The sequence below is a fragment of the Nyctibius grandis genome, chromosome 24 (genome assembly GCF_013368605.1).
Source record: "Nyctibius grandis isolate bNycGra1 chromosome 24, bNycGra1.pri, whole genome shotgun sequence".
NCBI classification, from domain to species: domain Eukaryota; kingdom Metazoa; phylum Chordata; class Aves; order Nyctibiiformes; family Nyctibiidae; genus Nyctibius; species Nyctibius grandis.
In genome coordinates this window covers 1,865,305-1,880,110 of record NC_090681.1, presented here as the reverse complement: position 1 = coordinate 1,880,110, position 14,806 = coordinate 1,865,305, and the positions used below count along the sequence as shown (strand labels likewise).

At 49.5% G+C, this 14,806-nt stretch overlaps 1 protein-coding gene across 1 annotated transcript in view; it reads right to left on the bottom strand.

Moving 5' to 3' along the window:
- Nucleotides 1-2,103: 2,103 nt before the first annotated feature.
- The window catches only part of CSMD2 (CUB and Sushi multiple domains 2), a 254,428-nt gene continuing 241,725 nt past the window's right edge, over nucleotides 2,104-14,806 (bottom strand). Inside the window, 12 exon segments of the mRNA XM_068417612.1 lie at nucleotides 2,104-2,263; nucleotides 2,829-2,967; nucleotides 3,475-3,562; nucleotides 4,301-4,413; nucleotides 4,989-5,150; nucleotides 5,689-5,754; nucleotides 6,311-6,490; nucleotides 8,306-8,417; nucleotides 9,595-9,668; nucleotides 11,130-11,303; nucleotides 12,471-12,644; nucleotides 13,865-14,044. Of these exon segments, the coding sequence (XP_068273713.1) occupies nucleotides 2,104-2,263; nucleotides 2,829-2,967; nucleotides 3,475-3,562; nucleotides 4,301-4,413; nucleotides 4,989-5,150; nucleotides 5,689-5,754; nucleotides 6,311-6,490; nucleotides 8,306-8,417; nucleotides 9,595-9,668; nucleotides 11,130-11,303; nucleotides 12,471-12,644; nucleotides 13,865-14,044 (1,622 nt within the window).

The window sequence follows — 14,806 nt, the reverse complement described above, 5'->3', positions numbered from 1 at the left end:
GTCAGAGCACCTTCGCGTGCCTTGGGGAGCAGAGATGGCATTTTTTGGCAGGCTGGCTGTTCAGCAATTAGGCTGTAGAATGCTGCTTGCTCTAAGAGCGCTGAATACGAGACAGAAGTAAAAAAAATAATATATATTTATGCACACACAGAGAGTAAAAGAATAAACAAACCAGAAAAAAACTACCCTGTGGTCTTCATTAGACAAAACCTCAGCTGACATTGGGTAGGGGAAAGCCAGCGTTTAAATGCAAGCATGGATGTAAACACCACCCCCATTTGTTTTAATTCTGTTTTCCCTTCAAGTCTTCTGTAAGAAGCAGCTGCTTCCCTGACGCACGCTGCTCTACACCAGCTCTGTGTCACTCGCCTTACGCTCGGTAAAACGGCACTGTTGCCTTCCTTGACTCCAGCCTGGCCTAAGAAACGGTGACTCAAACCAAACAGACCAAAACCCCGAATCAACAAGAGCAGCTCTCCTCTTTATTAGAGGAGGACAGTGTCAGCACAAAAGCATCGCTCTCTTATAAGGGAAGAAAAATGTCAAGCCGCCTTATCTGCTCTGATGAAAGCCAAGGCAAGCCTTCTGCCCCTGGGAAATAAAGGGAACAACTTTAGATAGAAATTAAAACTCTTATTGCATTGCCATTTGGAGGATCAGTACGGAAAGGGCAAAGGCTTTTGAATGCTATTGGGGGGAAATCAGTATTTGTTAGAGTTCTTTTTAAAGAGGTTTTTGTCCCTTCGTGTCTGTCAGCAATTTCCTGATCAGGGTGTTTGGACAGGGCTAACATCGGCAGCTGCTGGGAGAGGGCCAGAGATGGGGAGATGTTTCCTGACCAGCCCTGAGAGCTGCCTGAAAAGAACATGGGGTAGAAGACACCGAGCAAGAATGCCCAAAGGAAAATTAAATATGGAGAAGAGGGGAAAAGCTTGCAAAGTTTTGCTTTTCTCATGGAAAAGGTCCCATTTGAAAAATCTTTTTCCGCAAAAGTCCTGGGTTAGAAAAAAACAACAGAGAAATAACCCACAAAAACCAAATAAAGACAAAGCAAGTGCTCATCCTGTCCCACACTGGTATTTTCCATTAACCCCAGTCAGCACCTTGTGCAGAACAACCTGCTTTCACCTCTTTGCTGTCCACACTCTTCCCAAAAGCGGGGGGGAATGGTGGGACCCCACATACCCCACTGCTCCCTCCAGGAACACGTAACCAAGAGCTGGTTGTAAAAGCCTTCCCATCACCTCGCCTCCCAGGTCCTCCACTTCCCCAGGTCTTGATGTTGGGCTGAGACCCACCAGCGGGGTGGGAGAGAGGAGCTGGGCCAGAGCAGACCTTTGGTTGGCTTCCTTATCCACGGCAGGATGGACAGGGTGGGTGAGGACGACAGAGGACAACCCAGCAGTCTCTCAGGAGTTAACGCAAAGTCCAACGAGGTGTAGCAGCTTCTCCACAGCCTTAGCAAGGTTGGGAGGAGGGAGTCGGGGAGGGGAATGGATGGAGACTAGTGAGGTGGAACACAATCATCCAACTAGACACCGACCCCGGAGGAATCTGGGCCAATGGGAAAGGAAGGGACAGAGAGAAGGTAACAGTTTGTTATTACAGACAGAAATGCTGGGAAAGTCCACAATAGCTTCGTTATCTCAAACTAAGAATGTTTCGGTCTAGAAGGGCTCTTCAGGTCCACAGGGTACTTCTGTTTACAACATTAAGTTACTCCTCTGTGCCTGTGCAGTAAAACTTTCAGACCCCTTGCTCTACCCTCCTCTAATCACTGTGTAAATACCCTGTCTGGAGTCACACAGCAAATGATCTCTCTTAGACACTCATTTTTTCCTTCACCTGGCGACTGTTCTCATCACAGGGCTATCGGGATTGGCTTTGTCACTGGTCCCCAAGAGCCCCAACTGGCAGTGAGCACCCGACACCCAGCGATGGGGATGCTGGTTTGGGTCTTGCAGAGATCTCCTGGGCAACGTGAACTGCTCTGGGTGCTCCTTTGGCCCACTGCTTCGATACAGCACTTAAAAAGCAACAAACACGAGGCACTGTCCCACTCCCGCGCTCCCTCCCTGCCCACTCACCGCAGAGGGACGGGTGCTATACAGCTGTGCACACAGTGCTCACTGTGAACTCCGTCTCGTTGGCCATGATGTCCGTGGGCTGCAGGTTTCGGTCGTACATGGGATTTTCAAAGGTTGCTCGGACGTTGGTGTTTTCATGGCCTGCGTAGCCATTGAATGGGACTTTTGGTCTTCTCCTGCAGGATGTCAGAGAGAAAATCCAGAGAGGTCACGGCTACTCCTGCTGCAGAGCCCTGACAAGAAGTCAGTGGAAAGGAAAAAGCTGCTTTGAAGAGGGTAGATGCCTGGGGATAAGACAGAAGGGTTCTATAGAAAAATCTTACTACAGATTTGTAGCACAGGCAGCTCCCCGGGCTCTGCTATAGCCCTAAGCATGTTCCCTCTGCAGAGGCTGGTCTGCACGATGCTTTGCAGCGCAGCAACATTCCCACAGCAGTGCATTGATCAGGAGAAATAATTAATTTACAACATATGCAAAGCCAGCTTGAATACTGAAGTATGGAATCTGCTTTGCCTTATCCTATGTAGTGTTGCTACAAATCTTATTAATGGTCATAAAAGCCTTCAACACTCTCTCCTAACACCCTCACCACTCCACACGTGCTCACTCCATTATTTTTTCACCTTCTGAATTAAATGAGAAACCAGGTCTATGGGGAGTGCTTTCAAAGTCAAGCTCACAGGGATTTCTGTCAGCCCCCTGATTTTGTTTCACCTACCAGCATCGTTCCCAAAACCCACCTGTGTTTGTAGAGATAAAGCACAAACCCTGCAATAATCAGGGCTATGAAAGGCACAAGAATGGCAGCTGCCACAGAACTGCTGTTTGATGCAAAATGGTGTCCTATTGATTCTGGATCATTTTCCATCATGCTGATGTCTGAAACACAGCAGAAGTAAACACATTTCCAACCACCGCTGTGGGAAATGGGGTTTGCTCGAGTCACGGGTTACATCTTCAACAACAGAACAAGGTGGTTACAAGTGTCGCTGTAAAAGTAATCAAAAGCTTCTGAGCTGCATGAAGAATGGTTTGAAGATCTAGCCTAGCTTAAGCATCATCATTTATTTAGAACTGCAATTAAAGAGAGATGTAAATAAATTTATCTTACTAAAATGCTCAAACTTGGATGCTTAAAGTTAAGCTTTAAGGGAGACTTGCAAAGGCTGCAGTAATGAGCAGCTGATTCTCCATAAAGGTGACGAGGGGAGCTGGAAAGGGTTAGGTTAAACCTGATCGTTCCAAACCAGCTATAAAGATCCAGCCCAGCAGGGTTGAAAATTAAAGCCAAGGACAGGAGAAATGTTCCCTGTTTGAAAACCTCCACTACCACCAAAATCCAGCTTTTAGCAATCAAGGGGAAAAGCAGTAACCAGAGGAAGTTACCAAGTCTCTGAAGGCCAAACTGCCCGAAGCCTTTGCCACGCACAAAGCCCTGGTACACAAACGTGCCGCTTGATGACTCTGATGAGACCTGCAATGACACGAGAGCAGAGAAAACAGATGAACTAATGTTCAATGCTTCCCTGGGATTTTAGCACCCGTCTTGTCACAGGCTCTTTCAAGTTCATGCATAGCATTAATTTGATTAAATTCCCCAGAAAATTGTGGCACTTTTTAAGAAGTCTGACTGCCCAACAACTTGTTAAGACTCACACATCTCAAAGGAAGGAAAACAAAAATCTTGTTTGCAATAAACTACAGAACACATTCAACAGAGATAGCAAAGGCTCTGGGCTACAACTGGCCACAGGCAATCAGAGGCATGTTTCTTCTAAGCTCCAGTGGATCTCTTAAGGGCATGGGTAGTTACCAGACACAGAAACTGGGGCAAAAAGTTGACTGCATAAGGGAAGATTAGCTCTTCTAGCTTGATGTTTAACAGATATAAAACGTTAAAATGGAACTAATCATGTTGGTTTCTCCTTTAGTGTTGTCTGAAGGCTTACAGATGTAAAACCATACAGCAATAAAAAACCATACAGCTGCAAGGGAGCATGGAAGAGCCAACTGTCATGTACCGTTACCTTGCGGGCCGGAAGAATGCCCTATGTCCCCTTCAAGCAAGCAGGTCACTGGAGGACAGCAGCCTCACCTTGCCACCAGCTATGGGAGTTATCCCCTCAGCTTCAGCGAGAGAGAAGCTGGGGTTGTGATAGCAACGGGAGGAGTTGTGTGGTGGACTTTGTGTATGAGGTGCCCGTGCACTTACATGCCCATCTAGAGCCCATTTATCGTTTTTGAACTTGTTGACAAAGATCTCCACTGGCCCCGTTATCTGGTAAACCTGGAGAAGCAGGTGCACATCTTCCTTCTTGTAAACGCCTGAAAAACAAGTGGCTTTTAATCACTAGACCACAATGACTCTCTTTGAGTTTGAAGTAATTAACTTTCTACCTGAGAGAGCAGAGGAATCACCTCATCATCTTAGAGTGGACAACTCCTACCAACCCTACCAGTGGGACGCACCAGGAAACACACAATCCCACGTCCACCCCCAGGATATTAAAGACATTTTGCACATGGGACAAGACTCAGCTGTTAATGTTTAGGTTACGCTGCTGGATCAGTAATAACGTGGTGCTCCACGGAGGGCAGGGACACGGGGCACTCACAACTTTTAATCTTGTTTGTCTTGGACTGCAAGTCCATCTGTCCAGCACAAAGGGAAAGGACGATGGACTGGGCTGAGCTGCCTTTCAGGGAGAGTCAAAGCAAACTCAGGTACGTGATTTTGTTTGATTTGGTCTGATCAAAGATCGGAGGCTTCAAAGCTGGGTGGTTCTGCAAAGCTCTACCAGAACATCAGCACTGATAGAGCAGAGCACGCTGCCCCTCGCTCCCTGAGGCCCCTTCTGACAAGCGTAAATCCCCACCAGTGGCCACACCAGCTCCCTTACCAGACACCTGGAGCTCCACGCCGCTGTGGTCTATCAAAGTGGCATTGACTTTACCAGTGGCAGGGTCGAAGCTGGTGACAGACAGCATCGCGGGCTGCTTCTTCCCCATGTATTCATAGGAGCCTTTCCAAAGGGAATTCCTCGCGAACACATCAGCAGGCACTAGAAACCACAGCAATTGGGGATGCAGGAAAACAAGCACATTGCCACTTATTTCCATTTTTCAGAAATCAAAATAGAGCAAATCTCTTTCTTTGAATTCACAAATACATATTTAAATAACTCAAATCCCACCCACTCTCTGTATTATCATCACTGAGTACACAAAGCCAACGAGAAGAGAACAAACAAGCTGATGACTTTAATTTTGTTGTTTTGACAAAAAATGTCACTGAAGTTTTAAAAACCAACCCACCCCCAAATTAACTTCTTCAAAAAAAGCCAACAAGCCCCATTTTTCTTAAAAAAGCTCTAATGTAAAACATCCTCAAGGACTCAAATCTCCGGAGTGCCCTGGGGAGGGCAGTGGGTGTTGGTGCCCGCCTCCCTTCAGGCTCCTGCCCGTTCTGCAGCGAAGCATGAACGAACAGGAGGGAGCACGCGGGCTGCTTTCACCAGCCCAGCAGTTTCAAGACCTGCAAGGAACAGACGCGTCTCTGGCTGCCCTGGGGAAGGACCTGGTAGGGTCCAGGTCTAATACCTGACAGCTTGGCGAGCGGCGGGTCCCGCGCGGTGCCAATCGGCCTTCCGCTGGGGCGGACGTCAGCTGGAAGAGAGGGGCAAAGCACAGCCGTGAATATCGCACCAGCCAGGACTGCTGAGACCTTTCTGCTGTGCCAGTGCTACAGAGGACAGCCTGGCACTGCCCACACACCTAACGTGGCTGCGCGCCCCGCGTACAAGGGCTTTGGACGGGCTCCTGCCCAGCCCATTGAGACAGCACAAAGCTTTCACCTACTGTCCTCCCCTGCCACCTGCTCCAAACCCGAGTGTCCAGAGAGCTGCCACGCTCCATGAGAGCCACACAGCTCCACTGCAAGATTAGACCATTACGTGTTCCTGATCTAAGGCTCAGGAAGGTAAAAGGTGGGTGAGGTGAAGAACAACCTTTATCTTGCGCAGATGCTTCTAGATCCAAACTATCGGGCAGACAATCCCCCAGCTGCCTCTCCCTGGGGACCTGCACAGGACCCTGTGAGAGCTGTGGTCTCCTACAGCCAGCTCAGCCACGCAAACACAGGTCTCGGAGAATCGCTGCCTCCTCTGCTCTGCAGAGGCGCAGGCAAACACAGGACCAGGGCGACGCTGCTCAGAGCTTTTACCGAGGCAAATAGGTGGTTTTCCTGTCCAGCTGCCGTCTGCTTTGCAGGTTCGATGCTCAGATCCTCCGGTGAGATAGTACCCGCTCTGGCAGGAATAGATCAAGGTGTAGCCCAGAGATGGCAAATCCAGAGCACCAACGTTGGCGTGGGATGGGGTCTCTGGCTGCTTACAGTGGTGAGCTGGAAAGCACAAGGCAAACCGAGATGAGAGACAGCACCCAGCGTCCACAGAAAGGCAGAGGAGTGACACCACAATGTCAGCAGGGACAGAAACCCCTTAGAAGAGGTTTTTTCAGAAAAGCTTTCTCTGCCCACCGAGGGAGACAACGCATGCCCCCTCTTTCTTGGCTAAAGCTCTCAGGGGATCCTTCACTTGGTTCCAGCTTCCATGAACTGAAAACCAGGCTCTGCTACTCCCCACCTTTTGAGGGGAAAAAAGTCAAAACAATGATGCTGAAGACACCTTCCTCCTTCCTTTAACTCTGACCCCAGCACCGTGTTCCAGGTCTATCTGTAGGCCCAAAACTGCCTTTACAGGGCATCAGGACCTGGTAAGCTAAGCTTACAGTGAGTGCATTACAGCTCTGGTTTTGCATAATCTCTCTTTGTGGGGCCAGTATCCTACTAATAATTTGCACCTACCTGTCCGTAGGATCAGACAGGAAGCCCTCAGAAGTGTGCAATAGTCATAAATTCCTATAATTGCTCGATAACTTCCAGGATTTGGCCCTCAGAAATCGAAGCTGAGCTTGTCCAGCTCCCTGCCACCAGAGCGTGTGCCCACACCGCTCTATCAGGTCCTGTTGTAAATGTGTCACCACTTTCCTTGAGAAGTTACGACACAAAATGACTAAATCACAGAGCCGGGAAGCTCGCTCTCACCCATGCTGTAAATTTGCCCTTTCTGTAGCTCTCAAACCACTCATGAATGAAAACAAGTCCTTGGCAGCCTTCATGAGGTATTATCTTCATCCTCATTTTACAGAGGATGAAATATAAAGCCCAGAAAGCTGAAAGACTAACGCGAACTCGCGTGGTCTGAGAGCCCCACAGCCCCGCACTCAGCAGCAGTAACTGCACCCAGCTCTGCACGGCAGACAGAGAAAGCTTTACACAAAGCCTGAAGGCAACAACTCAGTAGTCCTCACTGGCACAAGTAAGCCAAAACCATGTTCTTTTCGATGTACCTAGCACAAAAAAAAATCCCACATCCAGGAAAAATCCCACGTCTAGGAAAATCCCACATCCAGCCATAGCTGCTGCTGCATCCCTGCAGCCTTCATCACCTCAGCACGGAGAAGCATGTGAATTTGGGGACACGCTCCCACCGCCCAGGCGAGCAGCAGGGAAGGGCAGCTCCTTCCCGAGCAACTCGCTGATGCTGGGTGTCTGGTTTTTAAAGGTGGTGCCTCGGTTGGGCTGCTCGCAGAACAAGCACCTACAGCGCTCGTTAGTGGGGAAATACCTCTCCAATAAACCACCTCACAAGGGAGAGGAAAAAGCTTGATACAGAGGCCATGATGGATATTACCGCTTAAATACACTAAATTAAACTCTTTCTGGTGTAGCAGGGAAGAGATGATGGACAGCTTAAAAGAAAGAGCAACACGTTATTAAAGATGAGGAGAAACGCCGCACTGCCGGAGAGCCCTCCTGGCTAAACGTTAACCTCGGTCCCTGGAGTGCGAGCTCACATCTCAGCCATCAAATGTGGTTTCAGAAGCACAGAACAGTGTCTCACCTGAAACTATGTCTCTGAGGAAGGGACAAGTAAAAAATCCTATCTGAAATCAGAAGTGGCTGCTGGTAAAGTCACGACAGGAGACAAGTGATTGCGTGATGTCCCTTTTCTTCAAGAACATGTTTTCTCAGAGCTCTCCCCCAAATTACCAGCTCTTCAGAGCCAGCAGTTCACACGGTGAAGCACAGCAACACAAGGCAACAGCACGGTTAAAGGCACCGGTTTCCTCTGCCAAAACCTCTCCCGAGACTTACGGACGCAGTCGGGCTGCACGCCGCTCCACGTCAGGTTGGGGAGGCAGGTCCTGGTGGTGGAGCCCTGCAGCAGGTATCCCTTCTGGCACTTGAAAAAGATGATGCTTCCCACCTGTTGGAACGGGAGATAAACCACTAACTTTCCAGGGTGACGGGATTCACCCGTGCTTGTAATACAAAAGTACTTCAATGATTTTCCATCTTCTAGACGCTGGACAGGGCAGTCACCTGCTTTCTGCCCTCACCCCCTGCCAGATCTGGTGTGGAGAAAGCTCTCAGAGCCCTGGAAAACTGCAGCCTTTAACTGTTGCTTCTCTTAGGGACAGAGGCAAGGCTGCTTCGCCTTTTAAATATACCCAAAGCCAGCATCAAATATAGGTGCTGTTAGAAAGGGCTGAAATTTTTGCCACAAGGGATATGCAATATAACCAGTATCAACAAATACCCTGTAGCTGTGAGCCCCGTTAGTGCAACTGGATTTGCTTTAAAACCAGAATCTGCTGGAATAAAATCACCAAGTAGAGCTTTGAGCACGTTCCTCGTCCTCCCTAGCAAGGCTGCACCATGTGGGCCACCTCCTTGCTGACTTAGCAGCCGGTTTTATCACACAGTCGCCCCTGGACTCTCTCAGCTGGCTGCTGTGGTCCCCTGGGTACCACATCCAAAGGCACTATTTCCCTGTGACACTCTGCTCCAGCCACCTCAGCCCCTGCGTGGGCACCTGAGGCGGCTCCACCACGGCGTGCAGCTCTCAGCCTGGCAACCCTCACAAAAGTCAGACTTACGGTGTCTCGGTATTAATTAAAAACTAGAATTAATTCATTAAAATCCAGGATTAAGATAAGTAATTAACATGGAATCAACTATCCCAGCCCTGCGCCCAGCTCTGTCACAGCAGGGACCGGGCACCCGCAGGGACGGCAGCGGGGGCTGGAGATGGAGCACCCCGGGGAATCGCTTTGTTTTTTTCTCTCCTTTCCACTGATTTCACACTGTACAGGAGCTGAGACTAAGAAAACCTCCTACAGAGTTTGGTCTGAAAATTAATGGAAATTATGCCTCCAATGTGAATACTAATTACACTAATAACTATTAATTGGCACTGTAATTAATGCAATAACTAATGCATTGCTAGTTAATCCTGTGCAAATGCACTCCGAGGTCTAAGGGAGCACGCCGGGATGTCCTGCTCATGGGAAGACACATTAATCCACGTCAGGACTCACACACGGACTAACCACAGCGAGTATCAGGGCACAGCGGAGGGGACCCTGCTGCCGGGACCGTACCTGGTAGCCCTGGGAGTTGTTCTGCATCCCGAAGAGAGGGACGCCGGGGTCTGCGCACGTCGTGAGGCTGGGGTCTGGAAGGCAAAGAACAGAGGCAGCGTTTAAGGGAGTGTTGGGGGAAGCCACGTCAGAGCTCTGCCTTCCCCTGCTCTCCACACAGAAAGATCATGCTGTACCTCTGCAACGAGACAGAAATCTTTTGCTACAGAAGGAACACAGAAACAAGGAAAAACCCATGGATCTTTTAGTTCCTTAAATCCCCAACTATTGCAACACAAACCAACCAGCAGCACTCTGGGACCCAAAACGCGCCCGACTCGGGGCGGTGGCACACAAGCTCATCCATTTTCCATCATTCAGCTCTGCTGAGCTTCTGTCATTTATCACCGACGCAGTTTCCATGGGAGCCCCCAGATAAATCACAGTGTCTGAAATAAATAAAGAGCGAGCCCCATCGCTGGCTGAGGTAGCGGGTGATGGATGGCGAGGGCGGAGGGCAGAGCCTTGGTCTCCTGGCTGCATCTGGGGGGTCTGTGGTGCCGGCAATCTAACACACCTCAAAAATGGGCGAGATCTGAATAAATCTGAAAGCTCCTGGTGACCTCAACAGGAACCTTGGAGGTTCAGGCCACAAGTATTTGTACATTACAGTAACTGGTGATGCATTTAAGATGTAGGTAGAACGACTGAAAACGGTGGAGAACAGCCCGAGACATGTTTCTGCCCCAGCTGCCTCCATAAGGTGATGATGGTGGTGTCCAGGCACAGTCACGGTAACAGCACACAGCCCGTGTGGTTTATCACCACAGGAGCCCTAGAGTTCAAGAATGTAGCCAGAGTTCTAAATAGGCAGAGAAAGCTGTGAGTAATTATGATTATACACTTCCCAGAGGTTTCAAAGGGTTCTGGAAGTCCCAGAAAATGGGCACCTGAGGAACGTGTGGAAATTTCAGCCTGAATCCCAACAGTGTAGCTAGGCAAAGCGATCTGTAGGGTTTTGATCTCTGTATACAGCACCTTCATCCTTCTAGGAGTTGCTATTCTGCCATCCTGGACATAATTCAAAGGCAGCAGAGAACAGAAGAGCTCTCACGTGCACGCTTTAGGCAGCACTCGGTTTTGCTGCAGTGTCTGTAGCAGAAGAACTCTGCTCCACAGCAACCCACGGCTGCTCTCTGCAGTCACACGGCATTTTCAGTCCCAATAATGATACCATGCATCCCCACAGAGCAGCAGGCTGGGCTGGAGTAACGGGGGAGATCATCTTCCTTGGACACACCATGTATTGACCACCATCAGGGCAGGAATGATGGGGACAGGCGCTGAATCTAAGCAGCAAGCCCCAAGAGAAGGAGATGGGCTGTTTACCACCAGCTGGTAAGCATGAACCAAAAGCATCATCCCTACACATTCCCATTTTCAGGGGAACAAAGTGCTAATTTCTGCGAACCTAGAAAAGAAAACCAACTTTGCTACAAACGGAAAAGCAAGGTGACCCCTCAGAGCTCTTTGAGGACGGCGGAGTCTCCCCTTACCGATGCAGCTGGGCTGGGTCCCACTCCACGTCCCATCGGACTGGCAGAACCTCCGGGCTGATCCCACCAGCACGAGCGGGGCTAAGCAGGAGAAGGAGACGGAGGAGCGGTACGTGAAGCCTCTGTCCTCCCTCCTGCCTTGCGCGGGTGTCCCCGGGTCACCGCAGAACACGGCTGCAACAGGCAAAGAGACAACTGCATCGCGCTGAACCTCCTCAAGAGCAAGGAATGTTAATAAGCTAAAGACGGGTCTATTAATGGCCCAAACCTTACCACGCCCTGCCACCACACTCTGTGATTGACTGGAGAATTAGTAGTGGCAGGAGGCGTTGCTGGCTCCTTTCCTTATAATGGTCTTTTTGTCAATTGCTGTTGATTAACTTCCAACTTCTCCTCCACCTTTTCTTTTTTTCCCCTAACAGCATGCTTAGCTTTAAAACATATCTCTAATTCCACAATGTCAAATTGCTATATGGTTCCATGTCACACAGAAAGCCCACTAATTATACAAGATCCAGGGAAAGGTGCAAGGAACACAGCGAGGGCTTTGTATGATTTAATACGAAAATGGCTATTGTGCAGCTGCCAGCCATCCAGCCAAGAAAAGCAACTCAAATCTGCCTTTATCATTATGAGGCATTTAACTAATTTTTTGCATTAGCTATTGTATCAAGCACACAGGTTTCCACCCAGCCAAAGCTCTGCCTTCACAAAACATTCCTAACTTCCACTGCACCAACACGGTGCCCTTTGCCAAAGGGTTTTTTCCTATAGTTGTTGGCAGATTCATGAGCCCTGACTGCAGAAGACTCAGTGGTGAGACACACAGACAAGTAGCCAGTTTTAAAGCTGCCTGGTGGACAGGAACATGCCAGATCTTCAAGCTTGTTGCAAACGTGACCTTACATTTCTGTTAAGAGGTGGAGTGAGTGACCATCTCCCCATGGCCACTACTGCCTCCTAGTTACAGAAGTGGCAAACCAAGACTCCCAGCAATTTGGCTGCTGTCGGAGGTGAGGAGAACATTCAGACTTTTGGCTACAGGCACTCTGAGCATCATCATGCTTTTCTCCTGGCACGTAAAACTCCCACTGACTCCAGTTAACATAAAACTTCCCTCGGGCTTAGGGGCAGGAAGCACAGCAACCAGGTATTTAACTTCCCACCTACTGAGAACGGCCCATCCGTACCCTCTATGATATTGCCAGGCAAGGCAGAGTTGACACTAAAATCAGCTACATGGAGACCAGAGATGTTGCAGAGAGAGCATCAAACAACTGGGTTTTAATCACAGTCCTCCACCCAACTCACCCGTGCAGAGGGAGATGGGTGCCTACTCACGGAAGCACTGGGGGATCTCCCCGCTCCACGTCCCGTTCCCCTCGCAGGTCAGCACGGCGGGCAGGGAGAGCTGGTACCCCTCGAGGCAGGCATAGCTCACGCTGGAGCCCCAGCTGAAATCGGAGCCCACGACTTTCCCGTTGGGGATGGCTTGGGGGGATTTACAGACGATAGCTGAAGGAAAAACAGAAGCACGCTCAGTTCTCTCGACTGCTCAGCACAGTTATTTCCATTAACAAGCAAATTCACGTAGGATCAAAGTTATACTCTGCTCTCACAGAGCATCTCCTGGGACTGGCCTGGCAGGGGGCTGTACAAACTCTTCCAGCTGGGTGTACAGTTGTGCACCCCAGGATTTTACTTTGAAGCTTGGAGTTAAGCAAATCTCAAAGTCAGATTTCTGAGTCGGTGTTCACTTCCAGCCACAGGTAAGAATCCAGCCTGACTCAGTGTGAAAACTCATCTGAGATTCCCTGAAAGATTCATACATTTTGGACAACCTGGCTGAGTTTCAGATTAGCAGTTGAATCAACAACCAGTCTGTATTTCATCCACCCTAGGGTGTTTTAACATGACATTTTTGCAGCGCTTTGCTTTTTAGCTCAGGGGAGCACTGGGAAAGATGCTAAGCTCACGTAAATCAGCCTGGCCTCCAAATGAGACTGGCCACACTCTGTATTATTCCTGCAACATTAGCTCAGTGGAGAGAATGAAAGAGGAGTGTAAGAGTTGCTCTTCACAGCCTCTGAAGGAACTGGAGTGTGTCTGGAAGTTGCTGTGTGGTCTGCATTTATATCAGAATCATGACAGGTGAATTTTCCAGATTGCTACAGAAGTACACAGATGCTGCTGCAAAAGCCTTATCTGCACTTGGTGGGTGAGTAAAACCCTCGCAGAAGAGATCCAGCCTGTCCTGCCACTGCTCTGTTATTTCTCATTCCTATCTCTGAACTACAGAGGCAATCTCAGAACTGAGAAATAATGAAAGGAGTTGGAAGAAACATTTTTCACACTTCTAGATGATGCCAAAAAGCGTGTGCTTGAAAAACACAGTATTTCATTGGAGTTTGATCTGGGGTTTTGTGAAGAGTAAGTCACTTTACTCTCTGTGCTTCACTCTTCCTTCTCTACTATAGGGATATTAGCAATTGCCTCCCTCCCAGGCGTATTGTGATGATTGATAGACCTAAAGACAGCAAGGTGTTCATGCTATGTTGATAAAATTGCACAAGTGCCATAAACACAGGGGACAGATTGAATGATAGGGCCGAGAAACTCCCCGGTGGGCTCCAGGCACCACGCAGCAGCTGCTGCCTATTACCTTGTCACAAGTTACCCAAAGTTTGTCGCCTGTAAAACTGGCACCCTCCAATATTTACAGCAACCAGTCTTACCCTTGCAGGCAGGTTTGGTGCCATTCCAGGTTCGGTCTTTCGTGCAGGTTAGAGAAGATGCCCTGTCTGACTCCATCATGTACCCAGGCGTGCACTGGAACACCACCGTTTTGTTGTAGGTAAAATCACTGCCCAGCCGAACGCCGTTGGCTGGCACACCGGGGTCACCGCAGTTGATCACTGCCAAAGAAAAAGGAAGATGCGTTTCTGGATGACCATCCCTTGGTCTCACACTTCTGGAGCTGCAATAACGACAAACTGGATGGTCCTCAGCATTTTTCAATGCAGGATGTAATCCCTGACCACGGAGAAGGGAGCACTGGTAGCGCAGAGGGGTTGGAGAGCGGCACTAGCTATGGAGCAGGCTGGGCTACAGCACCTGGAGCAAACTCTGCTGCTACTCGGTGGAGTGAGCAGTGATCTTAACAGCACATTAAGACCTTGCAAGAAGAAGTATTAACACACATTAAACATTAAAGAAAACCTGGGTCAAATCTGGGCTAGCTGGAAGACAGTTCGCCCACGGCACCCCCTCCTCTCATTACCCCAGTTACTGTCTCTTATGTAAGACCACGTTTGCCACCATCCCCATTCCTGCTGCAGGCACCTGCGGGTGGGAGCCGGGAGGAAACACAACACATTCACTGCGGGCTGCTGAGCTGGGGCTCTGCCCACCCCCAGCCCGGAGCCGGCACACTGGCAGGAACATTCACGTTCAGAGGCAGCCCCAGAGACCCCCTCTGGGCCGGCTGACATCCACTCCTGAAAGTTATTACAGAGCTCCCTTCATCCAACTGGAGAAAAACAAACCCAAAGCAAGAGTTTTCCATCAGGTACTCGCAGAGATCGCGGGCTGGGCGACTGCTGCTGGACAGTGCAGCCGAGTTCCTCAGCACAGCACACGCGTGCACATCTACAGTGAGCACCCAACACGCCCTGCCA